The sequence below is a fragment of the Petaurus breviceps genome, unplaced genomic scaffold, assembly GCF_028583685.1.
Source record: "Petaurus breviceps papuanus isolate PSGF00001 unplaced genomic scaffold, PetGlider_PUasm1.0 91023, whole genome shotgun sequence".
NCBI lineage: Eukaryota > Metazoa > Chordata > Mammalia > Diprotodontia > Petauridae > Petaurus > Petaurus breviceps.
In genome coordinates this window covers 620,366-643,355 of record NW_027187398.1, presented here as the reverse complement: position 1 = coordinate 643,355, position 22,990 = coordinate 620,366, and the positions used below count along the sequence as shown (strand labels likewise).

The 22,990-nt window shown below is 35.6% G+C and overlaps 1 protein-coding gene across 4 annotated transcripts in view; it reads left to right on the top strand.

Moving 5' to 3' along the window:
- Window positions 1–22,990, top strand: part of TRIM37 (tripartite motif containing 37) — a 119,532-nt gene that overhangs the window by 43,700 nt on the left and 52,842 nt on the right. For all 4 annotated transcript variants that reach the window (XM_069078028.1, XM_069078027.1, XM_069078026.1 and 1 more), the window contains 5 exons: window positions 2,502–2,625; window positions 8,965–9,032; window positions 15,455–15,579; window positions 20,411–20,461; window positions 21,299–21,380. In XM_069078028.1, coding sequence (XP_068934129.1) covers window positions 2,502–2,625; window positions 8,965–9,032; window positions 15,455–15,579; window positions 20,411–20,461; window positions 21,299–21,380 — 450 coding nt within the window. The remainder of the gene's footprint in view (window positions 1–2,501; window positions 2,626–8,964; window positions 9,033–15,454; window positions 15,580–20,410; window positions 20,462–21,298; window positions 21,381–22,990) is intronic.

Here is a 22,990-nt window from a genome sequence, read left to right as displayed (position 1 = left end):
TTTACTATCCCTATGACTTTTTTTTTTAAGCAGTCGGGGTTAAGTAACTTGCTCAAGATTACAGGGCCAGTTATTTCTGGGTGTAGTGCTAAGTGTCTGAACCTGGATTCGATCCCGAGGTCATCCCAACACTGGAGCCAGTGCTCTTACTCTTACCCCACCCAGGTGCTGTGCTACCTGGCCACCCCTATCCCTATGACTCTTGATGACATTAGGGTTCTGAGGAAATCCGTTATAATTACTCAAATGTATTTGCTTTTCTGTGTTTTTCTTGCTTCTTATGTTTATATTCCAAAATATCCTCAGTTCTGGCCTCTTCATCAGGAATACTGGGAAGTTAAATAGACATGAAAAAGCCACATCTTTGTGTCTACCCCCCCAATTAGGCTTACTTTTTCAAGGTAAGTTATTTTTGGTTGTTGGTCTTTATCTTTTGCTTTTAGGAATAAGAGATTACAAACTCCTTTCCTTTCTAGTGGTAACAAACATCCAGTTATGGTGTGATACTTGCTGTGATATTTGAACTCTTTCTTTTTGGCGCTTGAGACTTTTTTTTATTTGACCAGGAAGCTCTGAATTTTGGCTATGATGTTACTGGGAATTTTCATTTGGTTTTTTTTCTAAAGGTGACTGGTAGATTCTAGTTTCACTTTGTCTTCTGATTCTAATAGGTCTGGATAGCTTTTATTCATGATTTTTTTGAAATAGTATATAGATTTTGTGTATGATTGGATTTTTCCTGATAGTTTAATGATTCTTAGATTATCTAACTTTTATCTGTTTTCCTTGTCAGTTGTTTTTGATTAGAAGTATCTTAAATCTTCTGGTATTCTTCAGTCTTTCAATACTAGAATATTTCTTCTTGCTTCATGGAGTCAAGTAAAGAATGGAAAGGAAATGAAAACTTGCATGAATTGGAAGAAAAATAACCTTAGTACAGTAGGTACAAAACTTCACCCAAGTAACAGTCTACTATTAACTGCTTACTATGTGTCAATCACTGTGCTAAACTAAGCACTGAGGATACAAATAGAAAAAGGCACTGATCTCTGTCTACTTTTTCAAGAATTCTTTTATTTATTTATTTATTTATTTTTGTGCATGTGTGTGAGGCATTTTGGGGTTAAATGACTTGTCTAGGGTCCTATAGCTAGTAAATGTCAGGTATCTGCAGTTGGATTTGAACTCAGGTTCTAACTCTAGATCTGGTGTCTATTCACTGAGCCATGTAGCTGCCGCCTCTCTTTTTTTTTTTACTAGGAATTCTTATTGGCCTTGTGTCCAGTCTGCATTTTTCTGTTGAGGTTTTGCTTACATAGATGTTTTTACTTGATCATTTTTCTCAGAGTTTGTGTCTTGAGTTTCATCAGCATGGTAGCTTTTTTTGGCCAGATTCTTTTTGTTGCTGTTGTTTGCTTATTTTTTTAGCCTGTTTCTTGACTTTTGAATTTTATGATAGAGTTGGGCTCTGTTCATGTTGGAGGAGGAGGGTCACTGCTCCAAGCTTTATCTAGTTCTGAGGGCTTGTAAGTTTTCCATGCTTCCAAGGTGGTGTGATCTGGGGAGAGGTGTGGTCACTGCTCTCCTGGGCTGCATACTGGACCCTACAGCCTTGTGACCACAAAACCCTAGTATGATCTGGTACGAAGCCCCCTTCTATCTTTCTCTCTGTCCTGTACTTGCGACCAGAACCCCTGCTCCCTGGCAACTTCAGACACTCCTTGATACTCTACAACTGCAATCCAGAACTGGGTAATGGGCAGTGGAATTGCTAAACATTACCTGATCCTGCACCCAGTGGCAGCATAGAAATCCTCTCTAATCTCATTTTGACCCATTGTCCAATCCACTTACTGTCTCTGAGCAGTGAGAGTTCTTGAAACTGCTGCTGCTGTTGTTGCCATCATACCTCCATGGCCCACAGCTAGTGTTGCTTTTAGGCTGCACTCCTGGCCAGCCCCCACCCAGTGTCATATACTTCTCCTTCCGACCTTCTGAGTTGTCTTAGTCTGGAAAAATGTTTTACTCCAACCTTATGTTGGTTGTGTCACTCAGAATTCGATTTGAGATGTTATTTTAAAATTGTGTGGACAGGAATATTACAAAGGGTTCAGCTAGAATATTCCCTCTACTCTGCCTTCTTGTCTGAGCCCCCTCCTTAAATGTTGGATGAGAGAGAAACTCTCCACTGTTCACCCTTTACCTACTTTAGGGAGGAAGAGACCTATTGCCCTTTGATGGATAATAGAGCTAACTCCTTAACCTCTTTCAGGAGAGCCTGTGAGTTTTCCTTTCATTAGATTTCAACTTAGACTTGAATTGAGAAATACATTAAAAAAATTATTTTCACGTCCATTGGCAACTTTTTTGTATACATTTAGTTTACATTTTATTGTTAGGCTTTGGCAGTCAAAAGCCTTCCAGAAAAATTGACTAGCAAGCTGTATTTATTTTTGTTGCCATTTTCAAATTTAAAAATTTTTAACTTGTTAATCCCTTAGGAAAGAAATGTAGAGGCAGTACGAAGTGCAAAGGATGAACGTGTTCGAGAAATTAGAAATGCTGTGGAGATGATGATTGCACGTTTAGATACACAGCTGAAGAATAAACTTATAACATTAATGGGTAAGTACTTTTTGCTAGTTTTCTAACACCTTGACTTTATTACTGGAAAATTATTTTACATCTCTACAAAGTGATGATGTGGCACAATATTTAAGTATACACTTTTGAAATACAAAATGATGGTGTCATTGAAACAGCCCCTGCTTTTAGATGTAGTGTGGTCCATCTCTAACATTTACAACTGTGTCCTTTTGCCAGTTAGCTAATTTCTCCGAGACTGTTTCCTTAATGGGAAATGTTAATGATAGTGACTTCAGTTGGCTTTTGTGATCATCATATACAATAATGTTTGTGAAAACACTTGGGAATCATCAAGCTCTATGTGGTAGAGTGATCTGAGCTCTGGCTGTGGAGTCATGGTTATTAGAAACACAAACACATTTGATACCAAAATTTGGGTACTAAAAGAAGTTTATTGAGGAGAAATTCAGAGGAACGAAATACCTATACCATTAGTGCAGGTACTCCCTTCAGAGGACAGATTGGTTCATTCTCTTCAGGGTTTTAATTTTCCTCATAAAACCAAACACATTTCTGCAAGATATGTACAAGCATTACCCCCTCCCTTCATCATGCATCCCATGTTCTGCTGATGAGGCTCTAATTTTATGTGGGGCGTGTCAGATAATATATATGAGGTTTATTAAACAAGCACAGTAATTTTGTAATGCTCGGTCATTGACTCCTCACTGGTTTGAAGCAGATCAGTCCTTATCCTGCTCTGAGGGTCTCCCAAGGCTACTGTCTGCTTTTTGATTGGTCAGGTCCACCTGCTGTCTGCTGACTCTCTCTATCTTATTTTAGTAATGTCTAGCATTCCTATGGAAACTTAACTCGCTCTTGTTTCTCACAATTTTTTATCAGTAGTTTTTACTGCAGTAACTTTTTTTTGGAGGGGGCAAGGCAAGGCAATTGGGGTTAAGTGACTTTTCCAAAGTCACACAACTAGTAAGTGTGTCAAGTGTCTGAGGTCAAACTCAGGTGTTCCTGACTCCACAGACAATGATCTATTCACTGTGTCACCTAGCTGCCCCTTCAGTAATTTTTAATAGCTCTGTGGAAACTTAACTCTTTGCTGTCTCTCACAAGATGACCTGAGGTCAAAGTCTCTTTCTGATGCTTCCTGCCTATGTGACCTTAAGCAACTCACTTAATCTTCCTGGGCCTCTACTTTCCCACTTGTAAAATAAGGGAGTTACAGTAAGTGGCCTCTGAGGTTCCTTATAGCTCAACATCTATGATGGGCCTTTACTCTTTACTCTTACATATCCTATTTAGACAAACAATTGTTTTATGTGTGTATAGAGACATATAGAGAAGCAAGAGGCTATAATGTCTTTTATCAACTTAGTGGTATGCTTTTAGCCAGAGGAGAAAAATTCTCATATGTAAGCAAAATTCCTACTGTTAGAGTTTTGATTCATTTCTTTTTAATTTATCTTGTGTAAAAATAAAGAGTTGGTTTGGTTTCTTACTTAGCTTTGATGTAATTCCTGAAACGTTTCTTATTTAGGATAAAGAACTTTGGTTCTTTTAAGTTTTTAATTTTGTTTTTCGCTCTAATTTTTTTCCTTGTTCCTCCTTTTATTTGCATATAAAATTTCTACATTCTTCTTAAATTGTGAAACCTAGAATTAAATATAGGATTAAAAATAGGTTTTTAGGTAGAATCTGGCAACTGTTAAATGAAGTAACAAGTCTGCTTATGAAGTATACCTTTTAACACCTGGATATTGCAGTCCATAGTCCAGTATTAAACAAAGTTTAGCAAGTCAGGTAATTTTTTTACCTGCTTGTCTTGCCCTTCAGGATTTTGGACATTCCTTTTACCTTGTCATCAGAATTTTACTTTTTTCATATTATTTGTAAAAGGTATTTGAAATTTAAACTAGCACCTCTTTTTAAAATGTCTTCACTTGCCAATTAATGTCTCCCTACTTTTGTACCAAATCACAGAACACTTCTCAAAGTGAGCCCCAAAACAAAGCTACACATCAGGGTTTATATAGCCTTCTCCTGGCTCAGAGAATGTAACAACCTTCTGGACCCACTGGCCAATCAAAAAGTATCTACTGAAAAACAAGCCTCCCACCCCAGGCTCCAGGTGCACTTTAGCCTAGGGGCAGGGAAGATCTTTAAAATTTACATTTCCATTACACTGTGCCTGACAATGTGTGTAAAAACGTGCCCTTTATGTCCCTCTCCTCTTGACCGAGATGTTTCATTTTTGTTTTCTGGGCCAAATCTCATTATTAAAGTTATTTAGAGCTCAGTTTCTTGTAGTGTTCTTTTCACTTACGTTATTGTAATCATTGTATACTTTGGCTCTGCTTATTTTATTCTGTATTAGTTCCTCTGAGAACCTGCTGGCTTAGAGAGACTTCTCTTTGCCCCCTTCCTACCAGAGACATTTCTCTCTAGACTAGCACGTTCTTAACCTTTTTTTGTGTGTCATAGGCCCCTTTTTTTGTGTCATGAACTCCTTTGGTCTTATATGAAGAAAATAAAACAAAATACATAGGATTACAAAGGAAACTTATTATGTCAAAACATTTTTAAAAAGCAAGTTCATTGACCCCAGGTTAAGAACCCCTGACCTAGAGTCAGCCTGACAAGAGTTCAGACCATCATCCCCTTTTGCATCCTAATTGATCACTCTACCTCAGGTCTCTTTCTATTCCAATACATCCTCCACACTGCCACCAAGATGATTTTTCTAAAGTACAGGTCTGACCATGTCACTCTCCTTCTCAGACTCCTGTGGCTCTTTGTTACCTCTATTATCAAATATAAATGTCTCTGTTTATCATTTAAAATATTTCACAATCTGCTCCCTTCTTGTTTTACCAGTCTTCTTATACAATATTCTTGACTTAACTTTGCAGTCTGGCAATACTGACCTACTTCTTGTTCCTTTTACAAGACATGGGATCTTCTGTCTCACACTTGGGATGCTTTCCCTTTCTCATTTCCTTGTCTTAAAATCTGTGACTTCCTTCAATATTTTGGTCAAGTGCCACCTGGCTGGGACTGTTCCTGGTGTCCTCTGAACTTCCTACCTTCCTGCTGCTAGTCCTTTCACCTCTGAAGTTAAATTGTATGTACTTCATGGCTTATTCATATCTATAAATGAACATGTTTTCTCCCATTAGATTGTAAATCTCTTGAAGGTAGAGAATATTTTTTGCTTTTCTTTGCAAAACTTGGCACTTAGCACATAATAAATTCTTTTAGCTACATCATACTGGAGAAGTAATTTAACCTCTCTTAGTCTTATTTTCCTTTTTAAAATAAAGTAACCATAGCACCTGTTTCCCAGAGTTGTGAGGATCAAAGAAGACAATAATTAAGTGCTTTGCAAACCTTAGAGTAATATATAAATGTTAGCTTTGATGAAAGAGGCAGTGGAAAATGGGAAAACTTATATGAACTGATGCAGAGTGAGCTGAGCAGAGAACCAGAAAAATAACTTTGAAAGACTTGAGAATATTGATCAATGCCATGACAAACCAGGATTTCAGAGTTCTGAAGACTAATAAGCATGTTAACTTTTTGACATGGATGTGAGGTTTTCAAGGTGCAGAATGAGGCATGTTTTTAGGCATGACCAGTGTGGCCATTTGCTTGACTATGAATATTTGTTACAAAGGTTTGATTTTATTTTTCAGTGGGGAAGAGGGAGATGAGGGGATAGAAAAAAAATGCATGTTAATTGAAAAAAATTAAACTTAATTACTTTTTTAAAAGCAATTGCTCAAGGTTACACGGCCAGTTATTTCTGGGTGTGGTGCTAAGTATCAGAGCCTGGATTCGATCCCAGGTCATCTTGACTCTGGGGCCGGTGCCCTTAATAATAGGCTGAGCCACCTGGCTGCCCCAAATTAAGCTTAATTTAAAAAATAACAGTAGGGTTAGAAAAATCCTACTGTAGGTTTTATTTACATAGAATCTTGCAAGAAACTAGGGATTTTAAAAAGCTGAGAGAGGTTACGAAGGAGTACACACATGAGGGGCCAACCTTCGCAAAGGTATGGAGGCCACGTTTGTGGAATGGCGAGGAAATCAGTTTGGCTGTAACATAGAGTGCATAAAGGGTAGTTCTATGGAATAAACCTGGAAAATGGGGTGTAACCAGATTGTGAAGGACTTCACATCCCAAGGTAAGTAGCTAGCATTTTATGCTATCCTAGAACCATTAGAGAACCACTGAAATTTCTTGAGCAGAGATATAAAATGTTCAGACTTGCATTTTACAAAGTTCATATTGGTGGTCTAATGGAGGGTGGATTAGAGAAGGAAGACATGATACAGGAGCTTTTTACTAAGAGGCTACTATAATTGTTTTGGCAAGAGGTGATGATGACCTGGAACTGCTGGTAGTCCTTAAAGAGGAGAGGAGGGGGTGAGATTGTTGTGAAGATATAATTGAGAAGACTTGACTCATAATTGGATAGGAATAAGGTAAAAGAGAGGAGAGTCTAGGATAACTTCTATATCTTAATATAAATCACTAAACTTTTGTTTATAAAATACAAATAATAAATATATTTATAATAAATATAAATAAAATATAAATAAGTTCCTACTATATTTCAGGCCCTGTGCTAGAGAGCTTGGTATATAAGGATAAAAGTAAAGCAGTCCTTGTTCTTTTTTTTTTTAATAAAACATTTATTAATTGCTTACTGTATGCAAATCATTGTTCTTGCTCTCAATGAAATAGATTCTAATGAGGGAGACAGTACAAATGGAAGGTTTTAACTACAAGTCAGATAAAAATGTCTTGTGATCCTTAGGGTACACTGGCAATGCAGATGATAAAGCCTCTAATTTAATGTTTAATTAAATCATATCATCTTCTGTTGTTGAACCACTTGACAGTGCAAGGACTTTGGTGGTGAGAACTTTTTTTTTCTGAGTCTTCAATAGATGAGGCTGCATTACCTGTAGGAGCAGTTGTTAGTCTGCATCTCCACAGAGGTTGCTTCCCAGGATGATAAACACAGGAAATAGACTAGAAGCATCTTACTATTTCAAAGGCTCTTGGGTTCAAGGTCCTGGCCTATTTCCATTGTGTTTAAAGGGAAGATGCTGGCTTTGAATTTGTTGTCTAATGGTTGTATGTTTTGATATTCCTTGTCACTGAAGTAAGATTCTGCAGTCTGATTTTTTTCCCTGCATTTTGCTCATTTTCCCAGCCAGTTCCTTGACTTTTTAGCTCTGCTTTCAGTGTGAAGGGTATACTGTCCTATACTTCAGGGGTTTTATACAGCAGTTTTCAGAGGTATTTCTAGGGACCTCTAAATTTTCAGTTTTTCCAAGGTTGTATGATGAAAGGAGAGGTGCTTACTTTTTTTCCTGGCCTGTGCTGTGGTCTGTGAGTCACCACAAACATTCTTTTCTGCCTTGGAACTGGGATAAGGATTCCCTCTCCACCGCCATCACAAGCTCTGCCACGCCAACACTGTTCCTCATCCCAGGACCTCCACCTAGGACTGTGACCCAGTTCTAAGCATGGGCAAAGCAAGAGAATCCTGTCTCAGCACCACCAAGATCCCTGCAATCACCCTCTGGTCCAACACTGGATCCCCTCACCGTGTGTCAACTAGGTTTGCAACTTTAGGAGTTAGCCTTAACTCTTCTGTATTCTTCCCCCTCTTTGATTTTTCTATCTGTTTCTATGCCTAGCATAATTCTTTGTATATGGTGTCTCAGTCTGGATATAGATTGTACTTTTTCTCCAAATCTGACTTTAGTTGAGGGCATGAGCAATATTATTTTTTCGGTGCATATTTACAAATTTCCTTTCCTTTCAAATAGATTGGTACCTCTGAGACTTATCAATTGTGTGATGAGAGTAAATCACGTAATCCTCTTTCAGCCTCAGCTTCCTCATCTATAAAATGATGATAATGATAATTTCTATTCCAGAGTTTTTAGGGTCAAATGAGATAATATATGTAAAGTGCTTTGCAAGCTTTAAAGTGCTATGCTAATTTCTGCTATTGCTATAACTTCATTTTAGGGGTACCATCCATATTAAGAAGACCATATTTAATGCCAATGATAAGCAGGTACCCAAAAATATTTATTGGTTTGAAATAAATTTCCGAGAATTGCATGAAGCCTTAAAGTTGTGTTGATAGCTCCTGAAGGTCTTAGGGTATTGTGTGTTTATAGCTTTAATTTAGAATTTGAACTTCCTTGAAATAGTTTTTATGTCAGAAATTTTTAAACAAAATGAAAAATAAGCACAGTTTTAATTGAAAATTGTAAGACTTCATTTTGATATGATAATGGTGATGAGTATTGTTCTTTTTTGTTTTATTTTTTAAACAGGTCAAAAAACATCTCTCACACAAGAAACAGAACTTTTGGAATCTCTCCTCCAGGAGGTAGAACATCAGGTAATTAATATATAATATCTTAAATATTGGAAACTAGATGAATTCTTTATCCATTTTTGTCCTCCATTTGTTGATATACAGGCACATTTCTTGTCTCACAATACAGGGTGTCTCTGAAGTTTCAGTGCAGATTTTTTTGTCTTTTTTTTTGCCTTTTTTTTTTTGGAGGGCAGTTGGGGTTAAGTAACTTGCCCAGGGTTGCACGGCTAGTTTTTTTGTGTGGGTGCTAAGTGTCTGAGGTCAGAACCGAACTTGGGTCCTCCTGAGGACCTCTGGGGCCGGTGCTTTATTTACTGCTCCACCTAGCCGCCCCCTCAGTGCAGTTTTAAATTAGCTTAAAGTAAGAGGGCTTAAAACTGCACTGGGACTTTTGAGACACCATGTATAGAGTCCATGAAAGCATGATGGTTGGTGAAATCAGATAAGACATGAATTCCATAGAAACAGTGTACACCAAGTGATGCTGTAGAAAGACTTTGAGACTTGTAATGAGGTTTGGTTCTCGTGTTAATATTTTTCTGAAAATATATCCATCAGGGAAGACTTAATGAGAATTCCTAGAAGAGCAAAAAAAAATAAGATTTAAAAATTAAATAAGAATGGTAGACAAAAAAATTGGGAAAAGAAATTAGAACAATGCAAGGAAATTATGAAAAGAGACTTAACTGAAGAAAGTAACACCTTAAAGAACAGATTTAGTCAAATGGCAAAAGAGGTAAAAAAAAAAAACCTCACTGAAGAAATTAATTCTTTAAAAGTTAGAATTGGGCAAGTGGAAGCTAATGACTCCATGAGACATCAAGAAACAATGAAATTAAAAAGATTTTTTTAAAAATAGAAGAAAATGTAAAATATCTCATTGTAAAAACAGCTGACCTTGAAAATAAATCAAGGTGAGATAATTTAAGAATTATTGAACTACTGAAATCCATAATAAAAAAAGCCTAGAAATTATAAAGGAAAATTGCTCTGGTGTCTTATAACCACAGGGCAAAATAGAAATTGAAAGAATCTACTGATCACCTCCTGGAAGACATCGGAAAATGAAAAATGAAAACTCCTGAGAATATTATAGTCAAATAGAAAATATTTTTAAAATAATATTTTAATTGCATATATTAGTATTTCTAATTAATTATTGATAATTCTAATTAATTTCTAATTATCCAAGGACAATTTTAAACATTTATTTTTTAAAAAGTTTTGAGTTCCAAATTTTTTTCCTCCTTTCCTTGCCTCTCCCCCTCCCCCTTGCCCCAGGAGAGTAAGCAATTTGAGTTTTACATGGTTTTTTAAAACAGGTTTTACATGTGCAGTCATATGAAAGATATTAGGCATGTTGTGAAAGAAGACAGACCCAGAGGGGGGAAAAACCGTGAAAAAGAGTGTGCTTCAGTCTGTGTTCTGCATCATTTCTTTCAAAGAGAAAATATTTAAAGCAGCTAGAAAGAAATCTTTAAAATACCATAGAGTCAAAATCACACAAGATTTATCAGCTGCTACATTAAAGGAACAGAGGAATATGGTATTCTGAAAGGCTAAAGACCTAGGAGTATAGCCATGAATAAACTACCTGAGCAAAACTGAGAATAATCCTTCAAGGGGGAAATGGGATAATTAATGAAAGAGAGGACTTTGAAGCATTGTTGATGAAAAGACTAGAGCTGAACAGAAAATTTGACATTCAAACACAAGACTTTTAGAGCAGTATAAAAAGGTAAACATGAAAGAGAACTCATAAGGGACTCAAGTTTAAACTCTTTACATTCCTGTATGGGAAGATGATATAACTGCTAAGAACATTACCATAATTAGGAGAGTTAGAGGAAGTCTACATAGAGGGCAGAAATCTTTGTTGATTATATTTGGATGATCTCAGAAAATTGCAGGGATGAGAAAAAAGGATGCACTGGGAGAAGTGGGAAGGGAGAAGAAGAGCAGAGAAAATTACCTCACATAAAAGAAATTGCTAGGAAGAACTTTAATAGTGGAGGGGAAAATGTAAGAGGGGGAGGCAACACTTGAACTTCATTCTTATCTAACCTGGTTCAGAGGGGAAAAAATGTGTCTGTATACACACACACACACACACACACACACACATATAGTTATTCTATATGTGCATTATACATACATAGACACCCAGTTGAGTATAGAAATCTGTCTTACCTAATAAGGAAGTAAGAAGGGATTGGGAAAAGAAAAAGGAGGGGTGGGAGGGAGGTGACCAGAGGGAGGGTAGATTGAGGGACATTGGTCAGGTGCAAAACAGAATTTTGCGGAGGGACTGGTTGAGGGACAGGTTAAAAAAGAGAAGGAAAACAGAAGAAAATAGAATGGAAGGAAATATAGTTAGTAATCATAACTGTAAATATGAATGGGATAAACTCACCTGTAAAATAGAAGCAAGATGGCAGAATCAACTAGAAACCAAATCCAGAAACCAACAGTATGATGTTTACAAGAAACCCACTTGAACCAGAAAGACACACAGAGTTAAAATAAGCAGCAGGACCAGAATCTATTATGCCTCAGAAGTTTAAATTTAAAAAGCAGGGGTTAAAATCACGATCTCTACAAAACAAGGGCAAAACCAGACCTAATTAAAAGAGATAAGCAAGGAAACTACATTTTGCTAAAAGGCACAATAGGCAATGAAGTAATATCAATGCTTCACATATATGTACCAAATGACATAACATCTAAATCCTTAAGGGAAAGGTCAGTGGATTACAGAAGGAAAATAGATAGTAAAACTAGACTAGTGGAGGACCTCAACTTTTCCCCTAAGAATTAAATAAATCTAACCATGAAATAAATAAGAAGGAAGTTAAGGAGACAAATAGAATTTTAGAAAAGTTAGATATGATAGACTTCTGGAGAAAATAGAATGGAGTACAAAGAAATATGCCTTTTCTTAGCTGTACATTGCACCTTCAAAAAAACCAACTGTGCATAATGGCATAAAAACCTCACAAACAAATACAGAAAAGCAGAAATACCAAATACACTCTTTTTGGACCATAATGCAGTAAAAATATTCAATAAAGGGGCCTTGGAAAATTAAAAATTAATTATAAACTAAAACTCATCCTAAAGAATGAGTGGGTCAAAGAAGAAATCATAGAAACAATTTTCATCATATTTATAATTTGGTGGGGTTTTTGTTGCCCAATTAGTTCATCTGCTTTGCCTCTTTTTTTTTTTTTAGGAAGTAAACACAGAGAGATATAAATAGGTAGTTTTGAAGTATTGCTATGGCTTAAAAATTAATTATCTTGTGGCCTACCTAGTAGTGACTTTCTTTGAAACAGTAAGATTAGACCTTGAAATTATCATAGGGTGAAGAGGGTCAGTATTAAAGACAGAACCCAAATGGCACACCCAAGAGTTAGAAAACAAATTTAATAGACAGCTTTTGTTTTTATATCGCATTATGCATTGTGGTTTTACCCTAATCTCACCCAGAAAATATTCTTTCCAACAAAGAATAAAAAAGAAAACCAGCTCAGTAAAATAAACCAACACGTTGAAAAAAAATGACATTGGAGTATGTCAGACCCATAGTCCTCAACCTCTAAATAGAGGTAGGAAGTGCCTTCTCTTATCTCTTCTTTGAGACTTCAGTGGTTTGTGGGTTTTTTTTTTCCTGTTTCTATATACTTAATATTTTGAAAGGAAACTTAAGAAAACACTTTGGAGAAACTAATAATTGTGTCCTATTGTTATTAGCTGTATTCATTTTAAGCATTTTTACATCCGTTATATCTAATCAAATTACTTCTGAACCAGTTATCACAAAGACACATGGAATGATTGTATGTGAAGCATAAAAGCAGCATTTGAAGAACTGAATGCAAAAGCAAAATATTCCATATTCTTTAGTGAATATGCACATTTAGTTTGGTGAGGGCTTGTTTAGTGGTGTTTTTGTAGCCTTTTTAAAAAAAAAAGTGGTTTCCGTTTCCTCCCATTTCTTTTTAGTGAAATCTGATTCTCCTTAACCAACCTAGTTCCAAACATTAAAAATACTATTCACTTATGAGCTGTTTATTTTTAAATAGATCTGTTTGAGTAATTTTATTTTCAGAATTAGTAGTTCTTTGATTAGTATTGTCTGAATCAGTGTCATTTTGGAACTGATAATTTCCTCATAGTTTGGTTTTAATAACTTAAAAAGAATCATTGGAATTTTTTTTGCCTTAGCTACAAAGGGGAAACCAGTTTCAGTTGTTTATTAATTTATATTTTTTAATAGTAGACAAAAATGCACTAAAATTATATGGGTATTTTTTTTTTTGAGAAGTCCATTTTTTTCATTCTCTACTTTTAAAATTAACGAGATATCCCTTAATACAAATTTCTATGTTCTGGTTCTATAAAATAATTTTTTTTTCTGATTGTTGTGAAGATGAATGACCTTTTGCTATGTGGGCATTTTCTGAACTTGTCACCAGATTGATTTATGACAGTCTCTTGGATTTTTCTGGGTCATCCCAGTTATTAGTTGCCAACAAGCAATTAGTCATAGAATAATTAATCCAGTTATATCAATAACCAAGTCGTCTCTTTATTTTGGCCATGAAGATGACTGAATAGGAATAACAACTGAGATGTGATCTGTTGTTTTTTGATTCATTAGTCCACTCACTTGTATAGGCAAAGTCTTATTTTTGTTTTCTGAATGAACTTTTGTAAGTACATAGTGTTGAACATCAGTATTAAAATACACAATTCAAGATAACATGGCAAAACAGGAAGATGATAAATGTTGGAGAGGATGTGAGAATGTTGGAACACTAATTCATTGTTGGTGAAGCTGTGCACTGATCCAGCCATTCTGGAGAGCAATTTGGAACTATGCCTAAAGAGCTATAAAAATGTGCTTATCCTTTGACCCAGCAATACCACTTTTAGAGATCATAAAAATGGGAAAAGGACTCACATGTACAAAAAATATTTATAACAGCTCTTTTTGTAGTGGCCAAGACTTGGAAATGGGGAGGGGTTGCCCATCAGTTGGGGAATAGCTAAACAAGTTGTGGTATATGAATTGTAATGGAATACTATTGTGCTGTAAGAAATTATGGGGGTGGCTAGGTGGCGCAGTGAATAGAGAACCGGCCCTGGAGTTAGGAGGACCTGAGTTCAAATCCGGCCTCAGACACTTAACAGTTACTAGCTGTGTGACCTTGGGCAAATTGCTTAACCCCAATTGCCCTCCAAAAAGCAAAAAAAAAAAATGATGAATAGGTGGACTTCAGCAAAAGCTGGGGAGACTTATATGAACTGATACTGAGTGAGGGGAGCACAACCAGAAGAACATTGTACACAGCAACAGCCACAGTGTAAGAGGACTCATTTTGATAAACTTAGACCTTCTCAGCAATGCAAGGACCTAAAGCAGTTCCAAAGGACACTTGATGGAAAATGCCAGCCTCATCCAAACAAAGAACTATGGAGTTGGGATGCAGAATGAAGCAGACTATTCTTTTTTGTTTTGTTTTATTTTTTTTTTCTCATGGTTTTTCCCATTCATTATATTTCTTCTATGCAACATGACTAATGAGAAAATGTGTTTAATATATGTGTAGAGCCCATATCAGATTGCAAGCCATCTTGGAGAGGGAGGGAGAGAAAATTTAAAACTTAATGGAAGTGAATGTTGAAAACTAAAAATAATTTTTAAAAATATACAATTAAAGTTGTTTAAAACTTTAGAAATAAGGTTTAGAACTTCTTATTCTTCATTAGGCTCCTTTCAACTATTTATCTAATCTGACTAGACTTGAAGTTGTATTTCTTCTCTGCTCCCTGTTAACAGAAAGACTAATAATGTTGACCACACAAGAAATGTCATTGTCATTATCATCTCCCATCTGAACAGAATCCAGGCTAGCATTCTCCTATCTGGGTACTAAACAACACAAATAAATGGAAAACATCTGCTAAGCTCTTACTTTGTGCCATCACTTTTGCAATCACAGTTAGTGAATCTTTTAAAAAGTGTGGAATCAGGCTCTAACTTAAAGGTCCTAAGTCAGTATGTATGACCTTGTTAATTATGCATAATCTATTCAATGTGTACTTGGAAAACACATTTAACTCGGCATACTGGTTCTCTGGTAATGACTCTGGTAATGCCTTATTCTAATGTTTTTAAGAATTCTAATCAATGAGGCAATTAGTTTATATGATGTTTTGGTGTGTTTGATATGTTAATGTGGGTGGACATAGGAAGAATTATCATACTATTCCTAGATCTGCCTTAAATTTACTTTAAAACATTTAACTTTTGTTCTGGTTTCCTTAACTGTGAAATAGGGACCGTTCCTGTTTTGTTAATTAATTATAAATTAATATTAAATAATTTCTTGTGTTTACTCTGAGTTCTCATTTTTTGAAAATTGTGTTTCCTACAGCTGCGTTCGTGTAGTAAGAGTGAATTAATCTCTAAAAGCTCAGCGATCCTCATGATGTTTCAGCAGGTTCATCGAAAGCCCATGGCATCCTTTGTTACAACTCCAGTACCACCAGATTTTACAAGGTATGGCATAGATTCTGAATCTCCATGACTCTATAAGTTTTATTTCGAATGTTCTTAATTTAAAAGCTTCAAATTGATTTTCCTTATTAAGTCCTAACCTGTTTAATGTTTCATTGTGACATGACCAGTGTAATGTTCTTGGTGTAGATGCTCAGGTTTTCCTTCTAAAAAAAACTTGGAAGGTTTAATCAAGATTTAGCCTATGAATTAAGTTGATACTAGCTAAAGGGACATACCTTTCTCCAGTGCTCTAATCTTCAGAAGAAGTAATATTATTTGATCATTCTTCATCATACTCCCTTCATCTGCCTTGTTACAGTGTTTGTTATATGCTTTTTTTCTTAGCAAAGCAACTCATGTGAACCACTGAAGAAACATAAAAACTAGAAAGTACCTCTGTTAACACACTCTCTTTCTCTCATACTTTACTTTCTCGAATATTGTATTCCAAGTGCTCTGCTCCTTTGTAGTTGATGATTACTAACTTGTGTGTGATCCTGATTGGCTCCTCTATACTTGAATTCCTTCCTTCCAGCTTATTGTAGTATTTTTCAATTGTCTTAGAAGCTCTGGGTTTTGGCTATAATTGTTCCTTTAGGTTTTCATTTTTTTTTTTAAGGAGGTAACTGGTTTGATTCTTTCTGTTACTACATTGCCCTCTGGTTCTTAGAGGTCTGGGTAGAGTTCTTCTAAGATTTCTTGTTTAGGGTTTTTTTTTTTTTATTTCATCATGAATCATCTGGAATTGTGATTGGTCTTTGCATCAATTAGAGTACTTAAGTCTTTCAAAGTTAATTCTCTCATTATTGTTGTATAAATTCTATGCCTTGTGCTTATTTCACTCTGTATCAGTTCATACAAGTTTTCCCAGGTTTCTCTGAAACCATCCCCTTCATTTTTTTTAATAGCATAGTAGTATACATTACAGTTATGTACCTTAACTAGTTTGGCCATTCCTTAATTGACAGGCACTCCCTCAGTTCCTTGTTCTTTGCCACTTAAAAAAAAAGAGCTACTGTAAATATTTTTGTACAAATGGATCTTTTTCCTATTTGAGGTATATACCTGGTAGTCAGTAAATATTTATTAAGCACCTACTATGTGTCAGGCATTGTGCTAAGCTTTGAGGATACAAAAAGAGGCAAAAAATATCCTTTTCCTTCAAGGAACTCAGAATCTAAGGGAGGAGACAATGAGTTAAAGTGTATAAACAAGCTATATACAGGATAAATAGGAAATAATTAAGAGAGGGGAGGCACTAGAATTGAGAAACACCAGATTTTAGTTTGGACTTAAAGGAAGCCAGGGAAGCCAATAGACAGAACTGAGGAAGTCTGGGGGACAACCAAAGAAAATGCCCATACTTGAAAGATGTACTATCTGCCTTGTTCATGGGACACATAGCCAGAAGGCCTGTGTAATTGGATTGAAGAGTTTGTTGCAGGGACTAAGGTGTAAGAAGACTGGAAAGGTGGAAGGGACTAGATTATGAAGGGCTTTGAATACCAAACAGCATTTTGTATTTGATCCTGGAGGCAATAAGGAACCACTGGAATTTATTGAGTAGGGGTGATGATGTAGTTGGACCTGTGCTTTGGGAAAATTACTGTGGTGGATGAATGGAAGATAGATTGGATTGGGGAAAGACTTGAGGCAGACACACCCACCAGCAGGTTATTAAAATAGCCCATGAGGGAAGTGAGGGCTTATGCCAGGTTGGTAAAAGTGTCAGAGAAGGGGGTATATTTGAAAGATATCACAAAGGTGACATCAGTAGGCCTTGTCAACAAATTTAATATGGAGAGTAAAAGATAGTAAGAAGTTGAGGATGACACCTGGGTTGTAAACCCTTGGGAACCTTGGAGAATAGTATTGTCCTCTACAGTAATAAGAAAAGATTGGAGGAGTATTTAGGGGAAAAGATAATGAGTTCCATTTTGGACATGTTGAGTTTTTTTTTTTTTTAATTTTAAAAGCAATCAGGGTTAAGTAACTTGCTCAAGGTTACACGGCCAGTTGTTTCTGGGTGTGGTGCTGAGTATCTGAGCCCGGGATTCGATCTCCAGGTCTTCTCAACACTGGAGCCGGTGCTCTTACTCGCTGTGCTACCTGGCCGCCCCGACATGTTGAGTTTTTGATGTCTACTAGACATCCATTTTGGGATGTCTGAATGGTAGTTGGAGATATGAGATGGGAGGCCCTCAGAGAGGTTGGGGGAGAATGGGTAGACTTGAGAATCATCAGTATAAAGATGGTAATTAAATCCATGGCAGCTGATGAGACTACCAGGTGAAGTAATATAGAAGAGAGCCTATGGACACCTACAGTTTGAGGTTGTGATTTGGAAGAGGATCCAGCAAAGAAGGAGTGGTCTGATAGATAGGACAAGAACCAGGAGAGAATAATGTTCTGAAAATCTAGAGAATAGTGGTGGAATTGCTGAGTCAACAGGTATGCACAGTTTAATAACTTTTGGTGCATAGTTCCTAATTGCTTTTTAGAATGGCTAGTTCAGTTCAATAGTGAATTAATGTACCTTTTTTCCCTCAGCCATTCTATCATTTGTCATTTTTTTTTTTTTGGTCAGCTTTGCCAGTCAGGTAGATTTGAGGTGGAACTTCAGCATTGTTTTAATCTGCATTTTCTAATTATAAATGATTTAGACCATTTTAAAAATATTGCTCTTTATATCTTAGATTTCTTCCTTTATAAAGTGCTTGTTCATATCCTTTGACCACTTATCAGTTGGGGAATGAATATAGCAACTGTTAAGTAGTAATTTCTAGTTTGAAAAGAAAAGACAACTGCGAATATATTGCTTTTATGTTCTAGTTACATTGTTGTAGTAATTGTATATGTTGTTTTCTTGGTTCTGCTTACTTCACTCTACATTAATTCATGTAGATCTTTCTAATTTTCCCACGTTCACTTTTAATTTTTTTGGTAGTTCTTTACATTGACATTGCTATAGTTACCTATATTGTGTACATTTGTCTTTCCATGCTTCTTTGTATACATCACATTCATCATTTTTTATAGCACATAATATGACATCTTTGCCAGTTTGTAGGGTATGAAATTAGGCTGTATTTTAAATGCAATAGAGTAACTTGCTACTTTAGAGGTTGCATCATAAGATTCCTTTAAGTAGAAAGTTACTCTAGTTTGTAATTATGTGCATAAGTGCATAAAACTTATGTGTATAAGTAAAGTTTTAAAGAATGTAGAATAACATAATCCTCTGCTAGTGGCTTTACCTCATCACAAATTTATCATTTAAGCAATTCAAAATCACTTTGACTATGTCAAAAACTGTCCTGTGCCCTGAGGATGCTTACCTTTGAATATTGTCACAACTTTTTTTGCACTTAATAGTATTTTATTTTTTTCTAATTACATGTAAAGATAGTTTTCAACATTCATTTTTGTAAGATTGTGAGTTCCAAATTTTCTTTCTTCCCTCCCATCACCCCTTCCATATCACCTCTCCAAGATAGCAAGCAATCTGATACAGGTTATACTTGTGCAGTCATGTTAAACATATTTCCACATTAGTCATGTTGTGAAAGAAGAATGAGAACAAAAGGGAAAAACCACGAGAAAGAAAAAACAAAACAAAACAGAAGTGGAAAATAGTAGACTTTGATCTGCATTCAGACTCCTCTCTTGATGTGGATAGCATTTTCCATCGCGAGCCTTTTGGAATTTTCTTAGATCATTGTATTGTTGAGAAGAGCTAAATCTGTCGTAGTTGATCACTGAATAGTGTTGCTGTGACTGTGTATTCTGCTCACTTCACTCAGCATCATTTCATGTAGGTCCAGGTTTTTCTGAAGTCTGCCTTTTGATCATTTCTTATAGAACAATAGTATTTCATTACATTCATATACCACAACTTGTTCACCCTTTCCTCAGTTGATGGGCATACCCTCAATATCCACTTCTTTGCCATCACAAAAAGTGCTGCTAAAAATGTTTTTGTATGTGTAGGTGCTTTTCCCATTCTTATGATCTCTTTGTGATAAAACCTAGTAGTGGTATTGCTGAATCAATTGCTGAAACAGCTTTATAGTCCTTTAGGCATAGTTCCAAACTGTTCTCCATGGTTGGATCAGTTCACAACTCCACTAGCAATGCATTAGTTTTCTAATTTTCCAAAATCTTCTCCAACATTTTTCATTTTCTTTTTCTGTCATATTAACCAGTTTTATAGGTGTGAGGTGATACCTCAGAGTTGTTTTAGTTTGCATTTTTCTAATCAGTAATGATTTTGAGTATTGTCATAATTTCTTCCAGCATCTGTTGATTGGAGGTAGGGGAGGATAGTTAGATAATTGTGTGCCTGCAGAGGCTTTTATACACTCTTGAGCATTCCAGCACACACCAGAAGGGTATAATACTCTTTTTTGCCTTAGGCAAGTAATTCATAGGGATTGACTTACATTAAACAAATATTCATGTGCCACAGAGCAGAATTTCCTTTCATTAAATATATGTGCATTAAAATCAAAGTAATATTTAGAAATATCCTTTGCTGTACCCCTGGGATCTGTGTTTTTGACTATTTTTCTTTTGCTTATTTTTGATTCTCATGTACCATTAACATTGTGAAATTGTACTAGCCTATTGCCAGTGATTAATAATGAATTGTAATCTGTCTAGGTTTTAGGAATTGATACTCAGTAAATGCTTGTTGATGTACTTGATATTGATCATTCACACTGTTGCTTGTTAGGATTATAAATTTTATCTGAGAGTCTAATATCTTAATTTTTTTTACTTATTTGACAAAGTGAAATAATTTCGTGGATTGTATGTTTTGTCTTTTTAGTGAATTAGTGCCAGCTTATGATTCAACTACTTTTGTTTTAGAGAACTTCAGGTAAGACTATTTGACAACCTTATTATTTTTGTATGTACAAAATTTACCATTATAAATGAGAGTTGTTTATAAATAAATTTAATTTGTAAGGCAGAACTGCAAGAAGCTATACTATTTGTCCTTTACTTTGATAGTCATTATAGAATAATTTTATTGATCAAAATATTGACTATAAGGTGGGAAAAATCTGATGCCTTCACATATACTAATTAATTAATTAGTTAAATTAATTAATTGATGCTATCACTTAATGTTAAGTACCTGTATTTTAAGTTGTTCTCTTCTAGCATTAAAAGAAAAGTTAGTCAGGAGGTAGTATTCTAGGTCACATGAGCAACAAGGTGAAGGACTAGATATTTTCTCTGATTCCCCATGTGTAAAGGGGGAGGGTGTATTTCACAGCAATAAAACTGTTAAATGCTAATCTTAATGCTGACACTATCACTCTTATGATCTTGTTGTTTACCTAGTCTCTTTCAATTTCTTTGCATTCTTATTTCTTTTCATAATAACCAAATGTTATAGATCACAATACTAAATTCAGTGCAAAGTATTATTTTATTGTTTCAGCCATTTTGGAGTTAGTTTCTTTAAATGTCCCCAAGTATAAACATGGGTTGGTCATTATAAAAACACTATTTGGGAATATCTTTAAAATATAATTGAATCAGTTCACTCATCTTTGATTTTTTGTTCAGGAATATGTTTATATATTGCAAAAGTAATTTTTCATAGTTGCTGGTTCTTTTAGCAATACTTGTTAAGATTTCAGTTACCATAAAATTTGATTTATTTAGCTGTTATAAATTAACATCAGGGGATTTTCTTTCTCCTTAGCACTTTGCGCCAGAGGGCAGATCCTGTTTATAGTCCACCTCTTCAAGTTTCAGGGCTTTGCTGGAGGCTGAAGGTTTACCCAGTAAGATTTTGATTCTTTTTTTTTTAAAACCCTTTTAAATTTTATTATTGTTTCTGATCTATCTTGAGGTAGAAGAATATTCTCTATCATTTTTCTAGTATTCTTAAGCAAATGCTCCAATTTATTTTCTAGGAAATTGCAAATTTCCAGACAATTAGAAATAGCAATATTTCCAAGTTTCTTTATAGGGTTCTTGAATCATACTCAAAGAAATTATATCTGAACAAAATTGTCACTTGTCTTTGAGTTTTATTTCAAAGTTCTATCGGTATTAGAGTGAATATTAAAGATTTTTAATGATGTTTCAATATTGGGGATAAGATTACCATAGTACATCATTAAAAAAACAGTTAAAATTTATTTGATCATATCAATCTACTGAATAGACATCCAATAAAATATAAATATTCATTTCTGAAAAAATTATAAAAATAGGAATAAAAGGATTTTTTAAAAATGCATAGAAAACATCTATTCTCAAGAGAGTTAGTATTCTAGTTCATGTGAACAACAAAATGAAAGACATTTTTTCTGATTCCCCATGACCTCTCAGACCTTTCTAAAACATGAATTATGCTCCAATGATAAAACAGTTCCAGCTGTCTCTGTGGTCTAGGACACCAAAAATCCAAAGAAGATAATAAACAGCAGTGCCAGAAAAAAAAAACCCTAAAAAACCTCTGAGTGATGTTTACTGACCCTGATCTTACTCAGCACCCCTCCTTAGACAGCTCCTATGCCGTAAGGTTGCGTTGTCAGCCCCAAAGACAAGGACACAGCAACAAAACTCACCCTTACCCCCTGGTCCTTCCTTCCCCTTCTAGGGCTGTGGAGACCCTGGCTCCAGTGAATGGAACTTTGCTTCAGTCTCCATAGACATCTTAGCCTCAGCTCTTAAGGAACAAAAGCCTTCCAGAAGCTGCAGTGTGGAAGTGGTGCTGTAAACCTCTAAATTACCAGTGCTGGGGCAAACAGTGCTGCAAAACCCTGAACTTCCAGTGCCAGCCTAGAAAGCTGAGAAATGGAGGTAGTAGGACAGATCAGGATGTTTCCCCATGCATATCCATGTGGGGAGGATGTGCAGTGCTATACCAAGCCTGAGAGGAAAGAGCACAACATCCATCTGGGACCAGTCTGACTACCCAAAAGTCAGTTGGGAGCAGAAACCTTGATTGGTGAATTGTAAATTGCCCAGTATAGGAGGAGGCTGAGCACCATAAGATGCTGATGGTGGATGAAACCACAGTCAGAGGAGAGGCAGTCAAGGAAGTAAATGATAAGGAAAATATGGGGGGAAAAGACTGAAATTAGCAAAGATGGCAGGAAGAAGAAAATTTGGAGACCTTGAACATAAACAGAAAATCAATGGGAAAAACAATAGCAACAGAAGGAAGCACCTCCAGATCTGGTAAACAGGTTCAGACATCTATGAATAAATACTGCAAAACAGAAAATGATCTACCACATGAGGACCTTGTGATATTTGAGGAGACTATGAAAACACAGCATGCTGTTTCTGAGTGGTTGAAAGAGAAATGAGAATTTTAAGAACAGAATTTATGTCCTGTGCATCAAAAATAACAAACAGAATAGAAAAACTTGAATCTGTA